The sequence below is a fragment of the Macrotis lagotis genome, chromosome 1 (assembly GCF_037893015.1).
Source record: "Macrotis lagotis isolate mMagLag1 chromosome 1, bilby.v1.9.chrom.fasta, whole genome shotgun sequence".
NCBI classification, from domain to species: domain Eukaryota; kingdom Metazoa; phylum Chordata; class Mammalia; order Peramelemorphia; family Peramelidae; genus Macrotis; species Macrotis lagotis.
In genome coordinates, this window is record NC_133658.1 from 447,317,504 (window position 1) to 447,335,293 (window position 17,790).

At 35.2% G+C, this 17,790-nt stretch overlaps 1 protein-coding gene across 13 annotated transcripts in view; it reads left to right on the plus strand.

Annotated features, from left to right (window-relative positions):
- Positions 1–17,790, plus strand: part of MIPOL1 (mirror-image polydactyly 1) — a 540,848-nt gene that overhangs the window by 199,374 nt on the left and 323,684 nt on the right. For all 13 annotated transcript variants that reach the window (XM_074213408.1, XM_074213404.1, XM_074213409.1 and 10 more), the window contains one exon: positions 17,438–17,567. In XM_074213408.1, coding sequence (XP_074069509.1) covers positions 17,438–17,567 — 130 coding nt within the window. The remainder of the gene's footprint in view (positions 1–17,437; positions 17,568–17,790) is intronic.

The following is a 17,790-nucleotide window of genomic DNA, read 5'->3' on the forward strand; positions in this document are numbered from 1 at the left end:
TTAGAATATTGTGGTATTATTGATATAAGATAGATATTTTACATGATGAGGTAGATATTTCAAATCCTAATTATTTCTTTTCCTTTTCCATTTGACTTTATTTCTATTTACTGAGGCAACATTTAGGTCATCAGCAAACAGATTCTTATTCCTAGGGAATGCTCCTCCTCCTTCCCCCAAAACTGTGTTGTCTGGAGAATCATAAACCAATATTTAAACTAGAGTATTTTTCAACATATTCCTTTGCTACTATTTTTAAAAGTAGGTTTTTTTAAGACGTGTATGAAATGGATTTGCCAAAAATAAAAAAAAAAACAGATTTTACTAAGAAAATATGTACTCTGCTTTGACTCAGTAAACTCATACTCATTACAGTTCAGCTTCTTTATATTTACTTTTGTCTGCATTAGAAAACAATTAGCTTACTAAATAAATTTGAGTATTTGGGGGAAAAAATCTACCTTGAGTCTCTCTCATTTGATTAAGAATTATAGGATATTTGATAAGCATGTTTAAAATGGAGATATCCAAATATTATTGTAAACACCCAATGGTTTGTTTTACCTACAATATAAGTATTTTACTTGGTTGGCTTACATAGTAGCTAATAATATTTGTTAATGTAATTTAACTGCTGTGAACCTTTACTGAACAAATATTGAAATTTATACAAGTCAAGAAAGAGAATCTCTAATGACTTTTGTAAAAGCTTCTATTTAATAGTTAAGCAGAAAAGTTTGTATGACATACCAGATGTAATTAACAGTAGATTTTACATTTAATAAAAAGAAAGAAGCATGCGTATTTGCTTTATTCATTCCATCATAATTTGCATTAGGGCTGTGAGTGTTTAATGAGCAAATTCCAACTAAAATGCTATATTGATTTTCTAGTGAACTTTGTAATAGTCATCCACTTTCAAAAAGCTCAGTGTTTACAGTTAAGTTTTCTTTACTAAAAACTAAAAATGTTTTAGAGTTACATATTGATCTCCTTTAAAGTACTGAGCTCTAGGGGAAAAAAAAGTTTTTGATGACTTTCATTTCCAACATAAGTTAAGAAATTATTTGTAGGAGCTCTAACTTGTTGCTTCCAATTTTTCTACTGCTAGAGCTGTGCCTGAGATATTTTTATAAAATAATGTTTTTTGTAAAACTTTTAATACTTTTTTCACTCAGGAACTGTGCTTCCAAAATACAAATTAACCGTGTTTTTCCCCAATTCATTTGTCTAATTATTGAGAATTATGTGATGAATTCAAGAGTTTCTCAACTTTAATATTTTACAATTGAAAAAAAATCATACTGTCTTGGATTTAGAATAAAACTCTTTTGGAAGCACATGCTAGGAAAAAGATGACTACCAGTAAGGAGACTTGGGTTTAAATTATGGAAGTGATTTCTGTTCAGATTGTGATGACCAGCTTTGTTTAACCAGTGAGCGTCTGATTTGGACTCTTGGTCATATAATCTTGAACAAATTAGCTAACATCTCTGATCCTTAGTTTCCCTATTGTAAAATGAAAGAATTATACTAAGATGGCATTTATGGATGTGTTTAATCCTAATTTTGATTATTTTAATTGAAGTATCAAATAGAATTTGTCTTTAGATAACATGATTATAGTTAAGGTCAAATTGAGGATTGTATGAAAGGCTTTTGTTTTACCTTTAAGCTGTTTTGATTCTCTTAACTGAGCATATGTCGAAAAAATTAACTGGTATTTTCTCATCCTAAATTGTATATTTTAATCTTTTAAATTAACCATATACAATTTTTTACATTATTTTTTCCAATTCTGTGCAAAGGTAGTTTTCAACATTTATCCTTTGCAAGTTTTTGAGCTCTTCATTTTTCTGCCATCCTCCTTTCTTTCCCTCCTCCCCATGTCAGCTAAAAATCTTATAGAGATTGTCCATGTATAATTGTGTTTAACACGTGTCTGTAATGTTGTGAAATAGGAATTAGAACCAAATGGCAAATAAAGAACCCATGAGTAAGAAATAAAAAACATTAAAGAAATTTCAAATAGTGAACATAGTATGCTTTGCTCTTCATTCAGACACCATAGTTTTTTTTTCCTTTATGTGGATGGCATTTTGCATCACAGGTCTTTCAGGATTGTCCTTGATTGCTGAACTGCTCTGCAGAGCTGCATCTATTGTTAATCATCTCGTAATGTTGCAGTTAATATGTATAATGTTCTCTTGATTCTACTCACTTCACTCAGCATAAGTTCATGTAAGTCTTTCCATGTTTTTCTGAAGTTTGACCAATCATGATTTCTTATAGAACAATAGTGTTCTATCACATTTGTATTATCATAATTTGTTCAGCCATTCCCTCATTGATGGGCATCTCCTCAATTTCTAATTCTTTGCTGTTGAGTGCCTCTTCCGGACTCTTCTGTTGAGTCCCACTTCTGGACTCCCTCAATCTTCCCCAGATGAATACTGGAGGAGTGGGAGACAAGGAAAACAAGGAATACAAAGTCTCCAGCTGCTCCATTTATTTACCAAAACACCTGTCCTTAAATATCCTTCCCAGATCCTAATCTACTCCCACTCCCATGGCACTTAGTAAAACAAGGTTCTGATGCTCAAAGGCATCAGTTAATGATAATTTATAGTAATTCCACACACAACAGTCCCTAACATATCCCCCTTCTTGTTTTTGAAACAAAATTATTACATAATGACTAAACAAAAGTTAAAAAATAGTATACACAAATGTCAATTTAACAAAACCAATATCCCAAATTCCTTGAAATACATTTTATCCCCAACTTACAAAGATTACAAACTTTTTCTTTTGCCAACAAAAAACCTTTCAAAGCAATCAAATTCAGAACCCAAACTAAAACTAACTTTTAACTCAGCTTTTTTTTTTAACTTTAACTTTTTAAAACTTTTTTTTTAACTCAGGTAACATTTAACTATTTCAGATCTGAATTACACACACACACACACACACACACACACACACAGGAGTTTAGACACTGACACACTCTCAACACAGAAAACAACTCTTTTGTATTTCAAACTTATCAAAGTGAGATTGTTGGATTCCCTGGCACTAAAATCTCAAAATATAGAAACCTCTCCCACCTCTCCAGGCCAGTAGAGAGATGTAAAAATGCCCTATTGATGATTAAATACATGTATGCACATGGCACCCCAATTAAGAATAGTCAACAGAAATACAAACCATAGGCACAGGCTTCAAAACCTAAATTTCCCACTCCTAGAAAAAAAATCCCCTTTTTCTTAACTAATTGAACCACGAAGCTTCCCAATCAATAACCTATTGAAAAAAATAGTCATTGTCCAACCCTCCCCCCCAAAAGTCATGGGGGTCCTTTGATTTCTAAGATAAGTTTTTTGAGACATGGGTTTGAGTTTCAAGATCCAACAAGGAAGATTTCCCTTCTTCCTACCCCCTCCCTCTACTGAGGGAGGGAACTGCAGAGAATGAGAAAATGAAATCACCTAAGCTGTTAACACCGGTACAACCTGGAGTTGCTGCACCTTGTGAACAGTAGCCATCAACATAACAAACTGTCCAACAGCATGTGGTGCTTTCACTCTCAACACAGGAAGCATACAATTCACAGCCCTCTGCTGCCAGAGCAGAGGTCTCCACACCCCCGGCTATAGGCTGAAAAGTAAAACTAGCTGTACTCGTCATAGGCATCAAAGTCTGCTTCAACATCAGGCTCAGTGTCAGGGTCTTCAGCAATGATGAGAAGTTGCCTGTAGGTTTCTGGACACCTTCTGTCTTAAACAGGCAACTGTTGGAGGGGTGGGAGACAAGGAAGACAAGTTTCTCCTTATACATCAAGGTCTCCCTTTATTTACCAAAATACCAGTGCTTAAATATCCTTCCCAGACCCTAATACACTCCCACTCCTGTGGCACTTACTAAAACAAGGTTCTGATGCTCAAAGGCACCAGTTAATGATAATTTACAGTATTCCCACATACAACAGTCCCTAATACTTTGCCACTATAAAAAGAGCTGCTATGAATAATTTTTGTACATGAGTCTTTTCTCATTTTTTATGGGAATATAACTCTTTGGGATATAGAATTAATAGTGGTATTGCTAGATCAAAGGGCATGCACAGTTTATTGCCCTTTGGGTATAGTTTCAAATTACTCTACAGAATTGCTGGATCAGTTCACAACTCTTTCAGCAATGTATTAGTGTTCTATTTTCCCCACATCCTCTCCAACATAATCATTTTTCTTTTTTTTTGTTTTTGCCAATCTGATAGTTGTGAGTTGATACCTCAAAGTTGTTTTAATTTGCATTTCTCTAGTTCATAATGATTTAGAGCAGTTTTGCATATGACTGTAGATAGCTTTAATTTTTTTTCCATCTTAAAACTGCCTGTTCACTTATTTTGACCATTTGTCAATTGTGGCTTGGATTCTTATAAATTATACTCAATTTTATAAATTATTCCTTTATCAAAAACACTAGCTATGAAAATTGTTTCCTATTTTCTGCATTCCTTCTAATCTTGCTTGTCTGGTTTGTTTGTGCAAAAGTTTTTTAATTTAATGTAGTCAAAATAATTCATTTTGTAATTTATAATATTTTCTATCTCTTGTTGGGTCATAAACTTCTTCCCATTCTATAGATCTGTTAGACTACTTATTCCTTGCTCTCCTAATTGGCTTTTGGTATCACCCTTTAAGACTATACCTGTATCCATTTCATATATAGCTTGTACAGTGTTGGTCTATACCTAGTTTTTGCCATACTAATTTCCAATTTTCCCAGCAATTTTTGTCACAAAGTGGGTTCTTAACCCAGATAAACCCAGGTTGATTATTGTAATTATTAACTATGATTCTTTTGTACCTAATCAGTTCCTCTGATCCACTTCTCTATTTTTAAGCCAGTACAAGGCCATTTTGATGGCTGCCAATTATAGCTTTAGATAATGATATGTTAGGCTAGCTTCCTTTGCAATTTTTTTCTCACCAAGTCCCTTGATATTCTTGACCTTTTGTTCCTCTAAATGAATTTTATTTTTTCTATTTTCTAGTTTTTTCTAGTTTTTCTAGTTTTTTAAAATAGTTTTTTTTGGTAGACTGATTGGAATGGCACTAAATAAGTAATTTAGGTAAAATTGCCATTTTTATTATATTAACTTAACCTCCCAATATCGACATTTTTCCAGTTGCTTAAATCTTTTGTGTGAAAAGTGTTTTGTAATTGTGTCATCTAGTTTCTGGGTTTGTCCTGGGAGGTAGATTCCCATGTATTTTATGTTATCTACAATTACTTTAAATGGAATTTCTCTTTCTGTCTCTTGCTGGGCTTTATTCATCATATAGAGAAATAGTGATGATTTATGTGGATTTATTTTATATGCTACTTTGCTAAAATTATTGTTTCAAACAGGGTTTTTCTTGTAGATTTTCTAGCGTTCTCTAAGTATACCATTTTATCATCTGCAAAAAGGGTTTTGTTTCCTCATTGCCTGTTCTAATTCCTTCAATTTCATTTTCTTATTGCTAGAACTAAGATTTCAAATAAAATATTGTATAATAGTGGTCATAATGGGGTGGGAGACAAGGAAGTTGCTTGTTTCACTCCTAATCTTATTGGAAATGCATTACCTAACTGGTGGTTTTAGATAGATACTACTGTCATTTTAAGGAAAGCTTCATTTATTTCTATGCTTTCTATTGTTTTTAATAGGAATGGTAACTGGCTTTCTGTTGGTTTATTATTGATGTCAGTTATGCTAATTGCTTTCTTAATATTGAACTATTCCTGCATTTTTTGTGTAAATCCTACCTGATCGTTGTATATTGTTCTTATTATTAAATTACCTCTTATTATTAAATTACCAATGAATTATTTACTTTTATATCATGTCTGTAATAAATAAAATCACTTATTGTAAATTAACATTATATTATACAATATATGAGTATAGTTTACTAATATATACTAGTATAAGACTGCTTTAAATGTCTATAGACATAGAAATACATATGTATGTGTTCATATATGTGTATATATACACATATATATCTTTTTTTTAGGTTTTTTTGGCAAGGCAAATGGGGTTAAGTGGCTTGCCCAAGGCCACACAGCTAGGTAATTATTAAGTGTCTGAGACCAGATTTAAACCCAGGTACTCCTGACTCCAAGGCCGGTGCTTTATCCACTACGCCACCTAGTCTATATCTTTCTTCCAAACTTAGTAAATCTTTTTAAATAAAAAAAAAAATTCAAAAAGAAAAATGCCCACAGTAAAAACCAACCAGCACCTAAACCAAGTCTGAGAGTTTGCACAATATTCTATGCTCATTTTTTGCAGTGAAGAGACAGAAGTGCAATTTCAGTTTATTCCTTGGTTCAGAATAATCATTGCAATTTTGTTGTCTTGGTTTCATTTTATTATTCTTTTCATTTATAATTATGGGTTACTGTGAATGAAAGAATGACTGAATAAAAATTTATAAATTATGGGTTAAGACCACTAGGCTAAATAGTGGGAATGTTAAAAAATGAGAATCCTTTTTCTTAGGCTACTCATGTTTTTCTTTTTTTTTCTTTTTTAAATAATATTTTGTTTTTTTTTCCCCAATTATATATTAAGACAGTTTTTCACATTGAGTTTTTCAAGATTTTGAATTCCAAATTTTTCTCCCTTCCTCCATGTTCCTCAAAATGGTAGGCAATTTTTTTTATAGGTTATTGGTATGCTAACATGTAAAACACATTTCCATATTAGCCCTGAAGAAGAATAAAGTAAATGAAAAAAAATATGCTTCAATCTGCATTCGCAGTCCTTCAGGTTTTGTATCTGAATATGTGTAGCATTTTCCTTTGTGAGCCCTTTATACTTGTCTCGGGTCATTGTATTGCTAAGAAGAGCTAAGTCATTCATAGTTGACCACCACACAATGTTGGAAATACTGTGTACAATGTTTTCTTGGTTCTGCTCACTTCACTTTGTAATAGTTTATACAGTTCTTTCTGGCTTTTCTGAAACCTGGCTGTTCATAATTCTGTCTTGCACAATAGCATTCCATTATATTCATATACCACAGCTTGTTTAGCTATTCCCCAAGTTAGGGGAATCCCTCAATAGCCAGTGCTATAAATATTTTTTGCACATGTAAATCCCTTTTCCTTTTTGTGATCTCTTTTAGATGCAGGTCTATTAGTGGTATATCAGTTGTAGTACTAGATTAAAGGTAGACATGGTTTGATTGCCCTATGGGAATAGTTGCTCTCCAGAATTGGTTGGATCAGCTCACAACTCTACCAGTTGTTCATTATTGTCTCAATTTTCACATTTCCTCTCCAAGATTTATTATTTTCCTTTTTCTGTTATCTTAGTAAATGTAATATGTGTGAGGGGGCAGAGATAAGATGGCAGAGTAAAGGTAAGGGACTCCCACAAGCTCTCCTCCAAACCACTCCAAATAATTTAATTAATGAGTTTAACCAAATTCTGGAATGGCAGAACCCACAAAAAGACTGAGTAAAACAATTTTTCTAGCCCAAAACAACTTGGAAGATTCATGGGAAGGATTGGGATTAGAAAGGGCCCTGGGACATGTAGGAGCAAACCAACTTCAGCCATCCAGGAACAGACTGGGGTTGCTGGGTCAATGGCAGCTGGGTAGTTTCCAGATCTCTCAACCCAGGTACTGCCAAGGACAACTTGGAAGGTCAGTAGGAAAACTCTGCTGGAACAGAGCCCAGTTCAGTACAGACCTCAGTGCAGTCCTCACTCCTGGGGAACCATGCAGGAGCACTTCAAGGAAGATAGCAGAAGTCTCTTTGCTATCCCTGTGATAGGATTCTGTTGCTTCACCCATACTCAGATCCAGATTGCAGTCTAGGGCCCCAAGTCTAAGAAAAGGAGCAGAAGTACAACAAAGCTTAATGCCTGCAGTGGAGCAAAGTTCCTCACAGTTCCAGAGCAGAAAGGGAGTGTTTGTGTTCATCCACAGACCAGAGCACAGGCCAGGAGAGCCATCAGAGTATCTCATAAGACCTTGCAGGAATTAAGAACTTTCAGGTATTGGTGGGGTGTCCCTGTAAATAGCTGCAAAAATTCTCAAAAGCTTGGGACAGTGGTTCCTCCACCATGGAAGCAGAGCCCCACCCTAACAAAGAGTTAAAATCAAGTCATAGGCTGGGGAAATGAGCAGATAGCAGATGGAAAACAAATCTGACCATAGGCAATTACTTCAGTCCTATGGAGGATTAAAATGCATACTCAGAATATAATGAAATCAAAACTTATAAATCCAAAGCCTCCAAGAAAAATATGAATTGGAAGAGCTCAAAAAGTATTTTGAATGGGGTGGCTATTTGGCACAGTGGATAGAGCGCTGGCCCTGGAGTCAGTAGTACCTGAGTTCAAATCTGGCCTCAGATACTTAATAATTACCTAGCTGTGTGGCCCTGGGCAAGCCACTTAACCCTATTGCCTTGCAAAAACTAAAAGAAAAAAGTACTTTGAAAATAAAGAGAGGGAGGTAGAGGAATAATTGGGAAGAGAAATGAAAGTGATGTGGGAAAAATTATAAAAACCAAGTCAGCAGCTTGATAAAGGAGACTTGGTTTTTATGAAGTAATTGCCTATGGTCCTAGCCTTTAGGAAAATAAGATTTAAGTTTAGGTCAAATGGGAAAAAAAACAGTTCAAAAAAAACCAGTTCAAAAGGCCAATGAGGGAGCAGCTAGGTGGTGCAGTGGATGGAGAGCACTGCCCTGGAATCAGGAGGACCTGATTTCAAATCTTGCCTCAGACACTTAATAATTACCCAGCTGTGTGACCTTGGGCAAGTCACTCAACCCCATTGCCTTGCAAAAACCAAGAAAAGGAAGGAAGGAAGGAAGGAAAGGAAGAAAGAAAGAAAGAAAGAAAGAAAGAGAGAAAGAGAAAGAAAGAGAAAGAAAGAGAAAGAGAAAGAAAGAAAGGAAAAGAAAAGAAAATTATAAATAAAAAAGGCCAATGAGAAGAGTGCCTTAAAAAGCAGAATCGACCAGTTGGAAAAGGAGATACAAAAGCTCTATGAAGAAAATAATTTCCCTTCTCTCTCCTCCCCTCCCTTCCCTTCCTCTCCTCTCTCCCTTCCCCTCCCCTTCCTTTATTTTTCTTTCTTTCTTTTTCTTGTAAGGCAAATAACTTTCCTAGAGTAGATATGTTTATGAGATGCCAAGACCACCTGTAATTTGGGGTCAGAGCCTTTCCTTTTTTTAAGTTGTATATCTTTATTTGTATTCTTCTGTTACATGAGTAAAGGTGGTTAAATTACATATTTAAAAAAATAATACAAATATTTTATTTGTTTTTCCAACTACATACAATGGTTTTCCAAATACATACCAATTTGTTTTGCAAGGTTTGAGTTTTATAATTTTTATCCCTCCCTCCCCCCCTCCCCACTCTCAAAAGCAATATGATATAGGATTTACATTTGGAAACATGCTAAACTTAAATCGCAATTGAATGTGTTGTGAGAGGAGAATCAGATTCAAATGGAAGAAAGAAAACATCAAAAATAAAAGCTTACATGATTATATAGGAAAATTTTAAAAATTGAAGATAGTAAATTTTGGTAATCATTTAAACTCCATATGTCCTCTGAATATGGATGATATTTTCCATCACAAGTTCCACAAAATTGTCTTCATGTTGCTGTTAGTATGCATAATTTTTTCTGGTTCTTCTCATTTCACTTGGCATCAATTCATGCAAATCTTTCTCAAGTTCTTCCCCTCATGATTTATAATAGAACAATATTAAATATTTGTTCATCACATATCAAAATTTGTTCATCCATTCACCAATTGACACTCCCTCAATTTCTAATTCTTTGCCACTACAAACAGAGCTGCTATTAATATTTTTGTACATATGGAATTTTACCCTTTTTCATGATTTCTTTAGGACAAAGACCTAGTAGTGGTATTGCTGAATCAAAGAGTATACTTTTTTTAGTATTTTTAGTGCTGTATTTTGTCAAAAGCATTTCCAGCATGTATTGAGATAATCATATGACTTCTGTTAGGTTTGTTGTTGATATGGTCAGTTATGCTGGTCATTATTTTGTGTGTTTTAGAGACTTTTATTTTTATTTCTTGTATTTTATTATTGTTTATTTTTAATTTAAAATTTATTTATACATTACTAAAATAATATCATAGTAAAGAGTAAACATACTTCCCCCCCCCCCCACAAAAATAAAAAATCTCACAAGAAATAAAGTGAAAGAAAGAGGTGAAAAAAAAATGTGCCTCAGGCTGTGTTCTGGTACCTTCAGCTCTGTCTCTGTGGTGGATTACATTGTTTATCATAATTCCATCAGAGAAGTTATTTCCACAGATGATGTTGCTCATTGTAATACCCTCCATCCATTTCTCCCCACTACCAGTTATATTTTCTCTCTCCTTTCGCTCTGTCTCTCATCAAATATGTGATGTGGGAAAGCTGAGCGGCACAGCAGACAGAGCACTGGTCCTGGGCCCAAGAGACTCAGCATCCACCCAATCTCGTGGTCCCAGACAGGCCATCCTATCCCACCACCTTGCAAAAAGTAAAAAAGAAAATGTGCTATATCTGATTATTCTATCCCATGATCCCTCTCCTTTATCCCCTTCTTCCCCCCCTTCCCCTGTCCCTTTTCATCCATCCCCTTTCTGTCCTTTTTCTTCTAGATTTCTGTCCTATTAAGCATATATGTTATTTCCTTTATGAACCATTTCCAATGAGGATGAAGGTCCCTCATTCCCCCTCACCTCCCCCCCCTTCCAAACCATTGCAAAAGCTATTTCTTGACTCTTTTACATGAAATATCTTACCTGATTCTACCTCTCTTTTCATTATCCAAGTACATTTCCTTTTCACCCATTGCCTCCATTTAGAAAATATATTATACATTCAAATTTGACTCTCTACTGTGTCTCAACAATGGAAAAAATTTTGGTTAATCTGATTTTAAACAAAAGAAAGGAAATAATCAAATTACCAGGATCAAAAATAAAAAGGGCAAACTAACCATCAATGAGGAGGAAATTAAAGAGATAGGTCAGAGCTACTTTGCCAGACTTTATGCTAAGAAATTGAATATACCAAGCACAACTTGGAAGATCAGCAGGGAGGCCTTTGCCAGAGTGAATGTGAAGCCCAGTCCTGCGTGGCCCTCCTCAGCACAGCCTCGGCCATCAGTGCATCCTAGATTACAGGAAAAGGAAGCAGGTCTGTGGAGCCACCCAACAGCCACACCCTGAGCATTCAGCTCATGGAAGGTGGAGGGAAACTGCTGAGGTCTGTCCTCTGTCCTGGGACAGGACTCTGGAGATTTAACCATATTCAGACCCTGATTGCAGTCTGGTCCCCAAGAGCAGGGACCGCCCCCATCACAGCCCTGGGGCAGAGGGGTACACCAGTAGTTATTCAATAGACCAGGAGAGCAGTCAGAGAGCCTCACATGCTGAAGTCCTTGCAGGGTGTTCCAGTAACACTCAGAAGTTCAGGAAGCACCCCAAAACGAGGCAGGCCGGGGGAAATGCATAAACAGAACAAAAAGGAACCTGACCATAGACAATTACTTTGGTCCCATGGAGGATCAAAATACTCAATCTGAAGATGAGAAATTCCAAGATTCTGCAGCTAAAGACTCCAAAAAATAAAGAAGTTGAACTCAGGCTATGACAGAGCTGAAAAAAAAGATTTTTGAAATCAAAGAAGGAAGATAGAAGAAAAATTGGGAAAAGAAATGAGAGAGATGCAGGAAAAACATGAAAAGGAAGTCAGCAGCTTAGTCAAAGAGATCTAAAAAAATGCTGAAGAAAATAACATGTTAAAAACCAGCTTGGGTCAAATGAATAAAACAGTTGAAAAAGTTATTGAAGAAAAGAATGCTTTCAAAAGCAGAATTGGCCGGATGGAAAAGGAGATGAGAAAGCTCTCTGAGGAAAACAAATCCTTCAGATGTAGAATGGAGCTAAAGGAAGCATGATGACTTTGCAAGAACTCAAGTCATAATAATTCAGCACTAAAAGAATGAAAAACTAGAAGAAAACATGAATCATTTAAAAACAACTGATCTGGAAAAAACAGATCTAGAAAAGATAATTTAAAAATTATTGGGCTACCTGAAAGTCATGATCAGGGAAAGTCTTGACCTCATTTTTAAAGAATTTCTACAGAAAAATTACCTTGGTATACTAGAGGTAGAGGGTAAAATAGAAATTGAGAGAATCTATCAATCTCCCCTGGAAAGAGATCCCAAAAAATAAAAACAAGAATATTAACAGCCAAGTTCTAGAACTCCCAAATCAAAGAGAATATATTACAAGCAACCAGAAGGACACAATTCAAATATCATGGAGCTGCCATCAGTGTTACTTAGGACTTAGCAGTATCTACATTAAGGGCTCATAGGGCTTGGAATATAATATTCTGCAAGGCAAAATATCTTGGAATGCAACCAACAATCAACTACCCAGCTAAATTGAGCATCCTCTTCCAGGGGAACAGATACACTTTCAATGAAACAGGGGAATTTCAAATGTTCCTGTTGAAATGACCAAGAGCTGAACAGAAAGTTTGATCTCCAAGCACAGGACTCAGGTGAAGCATAGAGAGGGTGGATGAGAAGGGTAAATTATGAGGGATTCAATGATGAACTGAGTGTATTCCTGCATGAAAGATGATATTGATAATACTCATATGAACCTTCTCACTTAATAGAGTATGTAGGAGCTTTTATAGATGGCACAGGAAAAAACTGAATTTGAAGATATATGGTAAAAATGGAGTCAATGGGTGACAGGATATTTTATGTAGCTTTTGGAATGGTATGGAAGGGGGAAAGGGGAGGGGGGATGAGGGAGCCTTCTTTCTCATCAGAAATGGCTCAGAGAGGAAATAGCATACACACTCAATGGGGTATAGACATCTAGAAGAAAAAGGAGAGAAAGGGGGAGGGGGAATGTGGTTCATATAAGACAGGATAGTCAGATATAACACATTTTCTTTTTTTACTTTTTGTAAGGTGATGGGATTGCATGGCCTGTCCAGTACCACAGGTCTGGGTGGTTGCTGAGTCTCTGGAGTAGGATGTAGGCATGGGGCTTCTTGGCCTCAGGGCCAGTGCTCTGTCTACTGTGCCACTCGACTGTCCTGCAGCATATTTTTCAAGAGGGACAGAGTAAAAGGAGAGAGAGAATATAATAGTAGTGGGGAGGCATGGATAGAGGGAATTACAATCAGCAACAGCAACTATGGAAAAATATGGAAGTAAATTCTATGATGGACTTATGATAAAGAATGTCATTCACCTGAGACAGAATTGATGACATCAGAACACAGACTGAAACACGATTTTCTTTTCTCTCTCTCTCTCTCTCTCTCTCTCTCTCTCTCTCTCTCTCTCTCTCTCTCTCTCTCTAGTTTTTGCAAGGCAATGGGGTTAAGTGGCTTGCCCAAGGCCACACAGCTAGGTAATTATTAAGTGTCTGAGGCAGGTACTCCTGACTCCAGGGCGGGTGTCACCTAGCTGCCCCCTTCTCTTTCTTTTTACTTTATTTCTCATGAGTTTTTTATATTTTTTCTGGGGGAGGGGATATTATGTTTACTCTTAAACAAGAGTATTTTAACATTGTGTAAATAGTTAAAGAACATTAAAAGGAAAAAATGAAAAAACAAAAAAATATTTTTATCAATGAGACTACAGCAACTTATTTCTATGATAATATACCATGATCAGGTAGGATTTATACCAGGTAGCACAGGCATGGTTCAATATTAGGAAAACACTCAGTATAACTAAAGATATCCATAGCAAAACCAAAAAGAAACCATATAATTATCTTTCTAGTGTTTTTAATAGGAATGAATGTTGTAAGGCATTTTCATTAATGGAATCTATTTTGTTTTTGCTTTGTTTGAGACCAGGATCTCTACCCTTATTTTTTTTCTTTCATTAAAGTAAAATATATTTTTATTAAATATGTATTTTGTTCTAGCCTTTTACCTTTACCCTGTATCTCTCTGCTTCTAACGTGTTTCTTTTAAACAATATATTGTATGATACTGGTTTTAATAAATGTTTTTGTGCTTTTTTATGGGAGTGTTCATCCCATTCACATTTCCAGTTACATTACTAATTCTTTGTTTCCTACCACTGTTTCTTTCCCCTTTTTATTTTTCTTGTTCCTTTCTTCTTATTCCCCATGCCAATGTTCTGATTTCTTTCCTCTTTAATTTTTCAAAAAAATTTAACTTTATTTTTACTTTTACTTTTGCTTTTGTTTTTATCAGTCCCCTCTTCCCCTTCTTTTCCCTTCCCCCACCATTTCCCTGTAGGCTAGGATAGATTTTTAAACCCATCTGAGAATTTACAGTCTTCCCCTTCTGGGCCTAATATATTACTTATTGTTCTCACCCTCCCTTCTTTGTCTCTACTATTGCCTCTTCACCTGATGTTATTTATCCACTAATGGCTATCCTTCTCCTAGTATAGTCATTCTTAAGTCTTTATTGTTTTAACCCTATCTCTTACCTACAACCCCTTTGTTAAAATATACTCCTGTTATCTGACCTGTTTGGTGTACCTTTCTCAAAGGTTGATTGATTGATAGCCAGCTTTGCCTCATTGTGACTAAGTAGTGGCTTCTCTTCTGTCACATTAGAAATATATATCTCAAGAGTCATAAATCACATCAACTTATAATTGATTCATTACTTCCCTTCTTTTCAAGTATCCTCCATGGACACAGAGTCTTCATGAGCAAAGCATCCTGCAAAATCCCACCCCAGCCCCAAGTGCACTTCCTCCAATTGAAGCCAAAACATAAAGTAAAACAAAACTACTTAATGATCTTTATATGTCCAGTTTCTCTAAGTACACTCTATCCCTCTGTTTCTATAGTACTCCAATCATAGTCCTACAACCCTTCCCAATCAAAGTTTGAAGGACACTCTCTCTCTCTTTGTCCCTTTAGCACTCCAACCCTAGTGTTGTAACTCATGTTAACCAAAGTATAGCTTAAGGCTCTGTCCTATTGTATTACAGTTCTCTTTAACCAAAGTCTCTAGTTAAGTAGTAAAGTACCTAGTAAAGTAGTAAAATAAGGTCACCTCATGATTTATTTATGTATAGAGCCCCCACACAGTCTCCCTCCCTCTAAGTACTCTGTGCTATCATCTCATAATCAGCATCTCTTCATGTCTTATTCATATCCTCTAAGTACAGTTCCTTGAACTATATTTAACCCTTTTACTGTCCTACGAGAAGTACAATTCTCAAGAATTAAAAATATTATCTTCCCTTGTAGAGATGTCTGTAATTTAATATTCTTGACTAGCAGTTTTGTTTTTCCTCTCTGTTTGTGTTTTTTAATGCCTCTCTTGAGTCTTGTCTTTGAAGATAGAATTTTCTGTTCTGGTCTGGTCTTTTTATAAGCAAAATTTTGAAAGTCCATATTTTCCCACTGACAATATACTGAATGTTGCAAGGTAGTTTATTCTTGGTTGTATTCCAAATTCCTTTGCTCTCAAAAATATCATATTTCAGGTGCTCTGATCATTTAATGTTGAAACTTACAAATTCTGTCTAATTCTGATTGTATTTCCTTTGTATTTAAATTACTTTTTTTGCCTGCTTGATGATTTTTTCCCTTTACCTGAGAAATCTAGAGTTGCACTGCAATAGTCTTTTAAGATTTTCTTTTGAAGTCTCTTTTTGGAGGTCGTCTGGGTATTTCTTCATGATCTATTTTGTCTTCTTGATCTAGTATATTTGTGCCATTTTCCATGATAATTACCTGAAAGATATTTTCCAGGCTCTTTTTTTGATCTAGGCTTTCCTGTAGACCAGTAATTCTTAAATTATCTCTCCTGAATCTATTTTCCAGATAGTTTGTTTTTACTAGAAGGTGCTTTATATTTCCTTTTTTTTTCAGCCTTTTGATTTTGTTTGATGACATCTTGATGTCTCATTGAGCATTCATTTTCATTTGTCCAATTCTAATTTTTAGGGTTTTATTTTCTTCATTTAGTTTTTGTGTTTCTTTTTTCCAGTTGGTTGATTTTTCTTTTAAATGAGTACTTTAAATTTCTTTTCCAGTTTGCAGTTTTTATTTTTTGATGAGTTAATTTTTTTCAGTTGATCATTTTTACTTTTAAAGGAGTTGATTTCTTTCATCAATTTTTAACAATTTTCTTACATATCTCTCATTTCTTTTTTCCATTTTTCTTCTTCCTCTCTTCTTTGATTTTTGGAATCTTTTTAAACTTTTCTATGAGATGTTGTATTTGAATGTGATTCATAAATTCATTTCAGACTTCCCATGTATATAATTAATTACTGCTTCCTTCATCTGGATGACATTTGTTTCATTTCTGTCTGAAAAGTAACTTTCTATAGTTAGTGCTCCTTTTTTTTTTTTGCTCATTTTTTGTAGTTGAGTTCTACTCCTCGGGTATAGGGAGTTTAGTCTAAAGCTTTTGTTCAGGGACTGCATTCTGGTCTCTGCATTATTGCTTACCAAGGTGTTGCCTATGCAAAGGTTTGTTCCTCCTTCGTTTTCCAGGCTTTGCTGTCATTTGTTCCCTATCCAGTTCCTGTATGTTACCCCTATATTCTGAGGGCTCAGACTTTTTCTAGGGTTGGGACTTCCCCCTGCTGGTCTGCTATCTAGCTGAGCTGGGACTGGGCCTACTATCCAGCTGCTGGGACCTGGGCAGTGCTCTGGCTGGAAATCTCCCACCCTATTTCCCTCTTTCCCCCAAAGGGAAAAACCTTCACTGAAGATGCTCTATGATTCTAAAGTTGAGAATTTGTTTTGCGGCTTTCTGGGTGGGATATGTAGCTTTATTGTCTGTGTCACTGGGACTTTTTACACTGCCACCTTGGTTCTTCCCAGGAAATTCCAAGGTTTTACAATGCAGCGGACTGTTCAATAATTTGTTTTATGTTCTGAGCTTGTGTTTCTGAATTAAAAATATGGGCAAAATCTAGATCTAAAACCTATTTCAATTCATTTCTAAAACTTGTAGGAGTTTTATATAATTGGGGCAGCTAGGTGGCACAGTGGATAGAGCATTGCCCCTGGAGTCAGGAGTACCTGAGTTCAAATCCAGCCTCAGACACTTAATAATTACCTAGTTGTGTGGCCTTGAGTAAGCCACTTTACCCCATTGCCTTGCAAAATTCTAAAAAAGAAAACAAAAGAAAAGAAAAAGTTTTATGTGTGTATATATATATATATATATATATATATATATATATAGTGATGCTTTCTCTAAGACTTACTTTTGAATCAATTTGATTGTATTAAACATGAATTCATTAAACCAAAACAGTTGCTTTTTCTTTTATATTGAATATCCATGTACCTTCCAGTGTTTTCTGTTAAGTATAAATTGTTTATTTTTACAGCTCTGATTGAAGAAATCTATTTTGCACAGAGGGAACGTGATGAAGCCATCATGTCTAGACTCCAGTTAGCCCATGAGGAGAGAGATGAAGCCATTTCTCGAGCCAGTGAACTGGAGAAATCTCTGAAAGAGTATGTACTCATTTGTTTAATAATTTATGTTACGAAAAATTCTTTCTCTAAACACCATATCATGGTCATATATTGTGAACTGAAATCTCACACCTCTCTAATTCTTTTTCAGTATCATTGTTTTCTTACCTGGGAGACAATTATTGTCAAGTTGTTTTTAGTCATGTTCAACTCTATGATCCTTTTTGATGTTTTGTGGGCAAAGATTTTAGAGTTGTTTTCT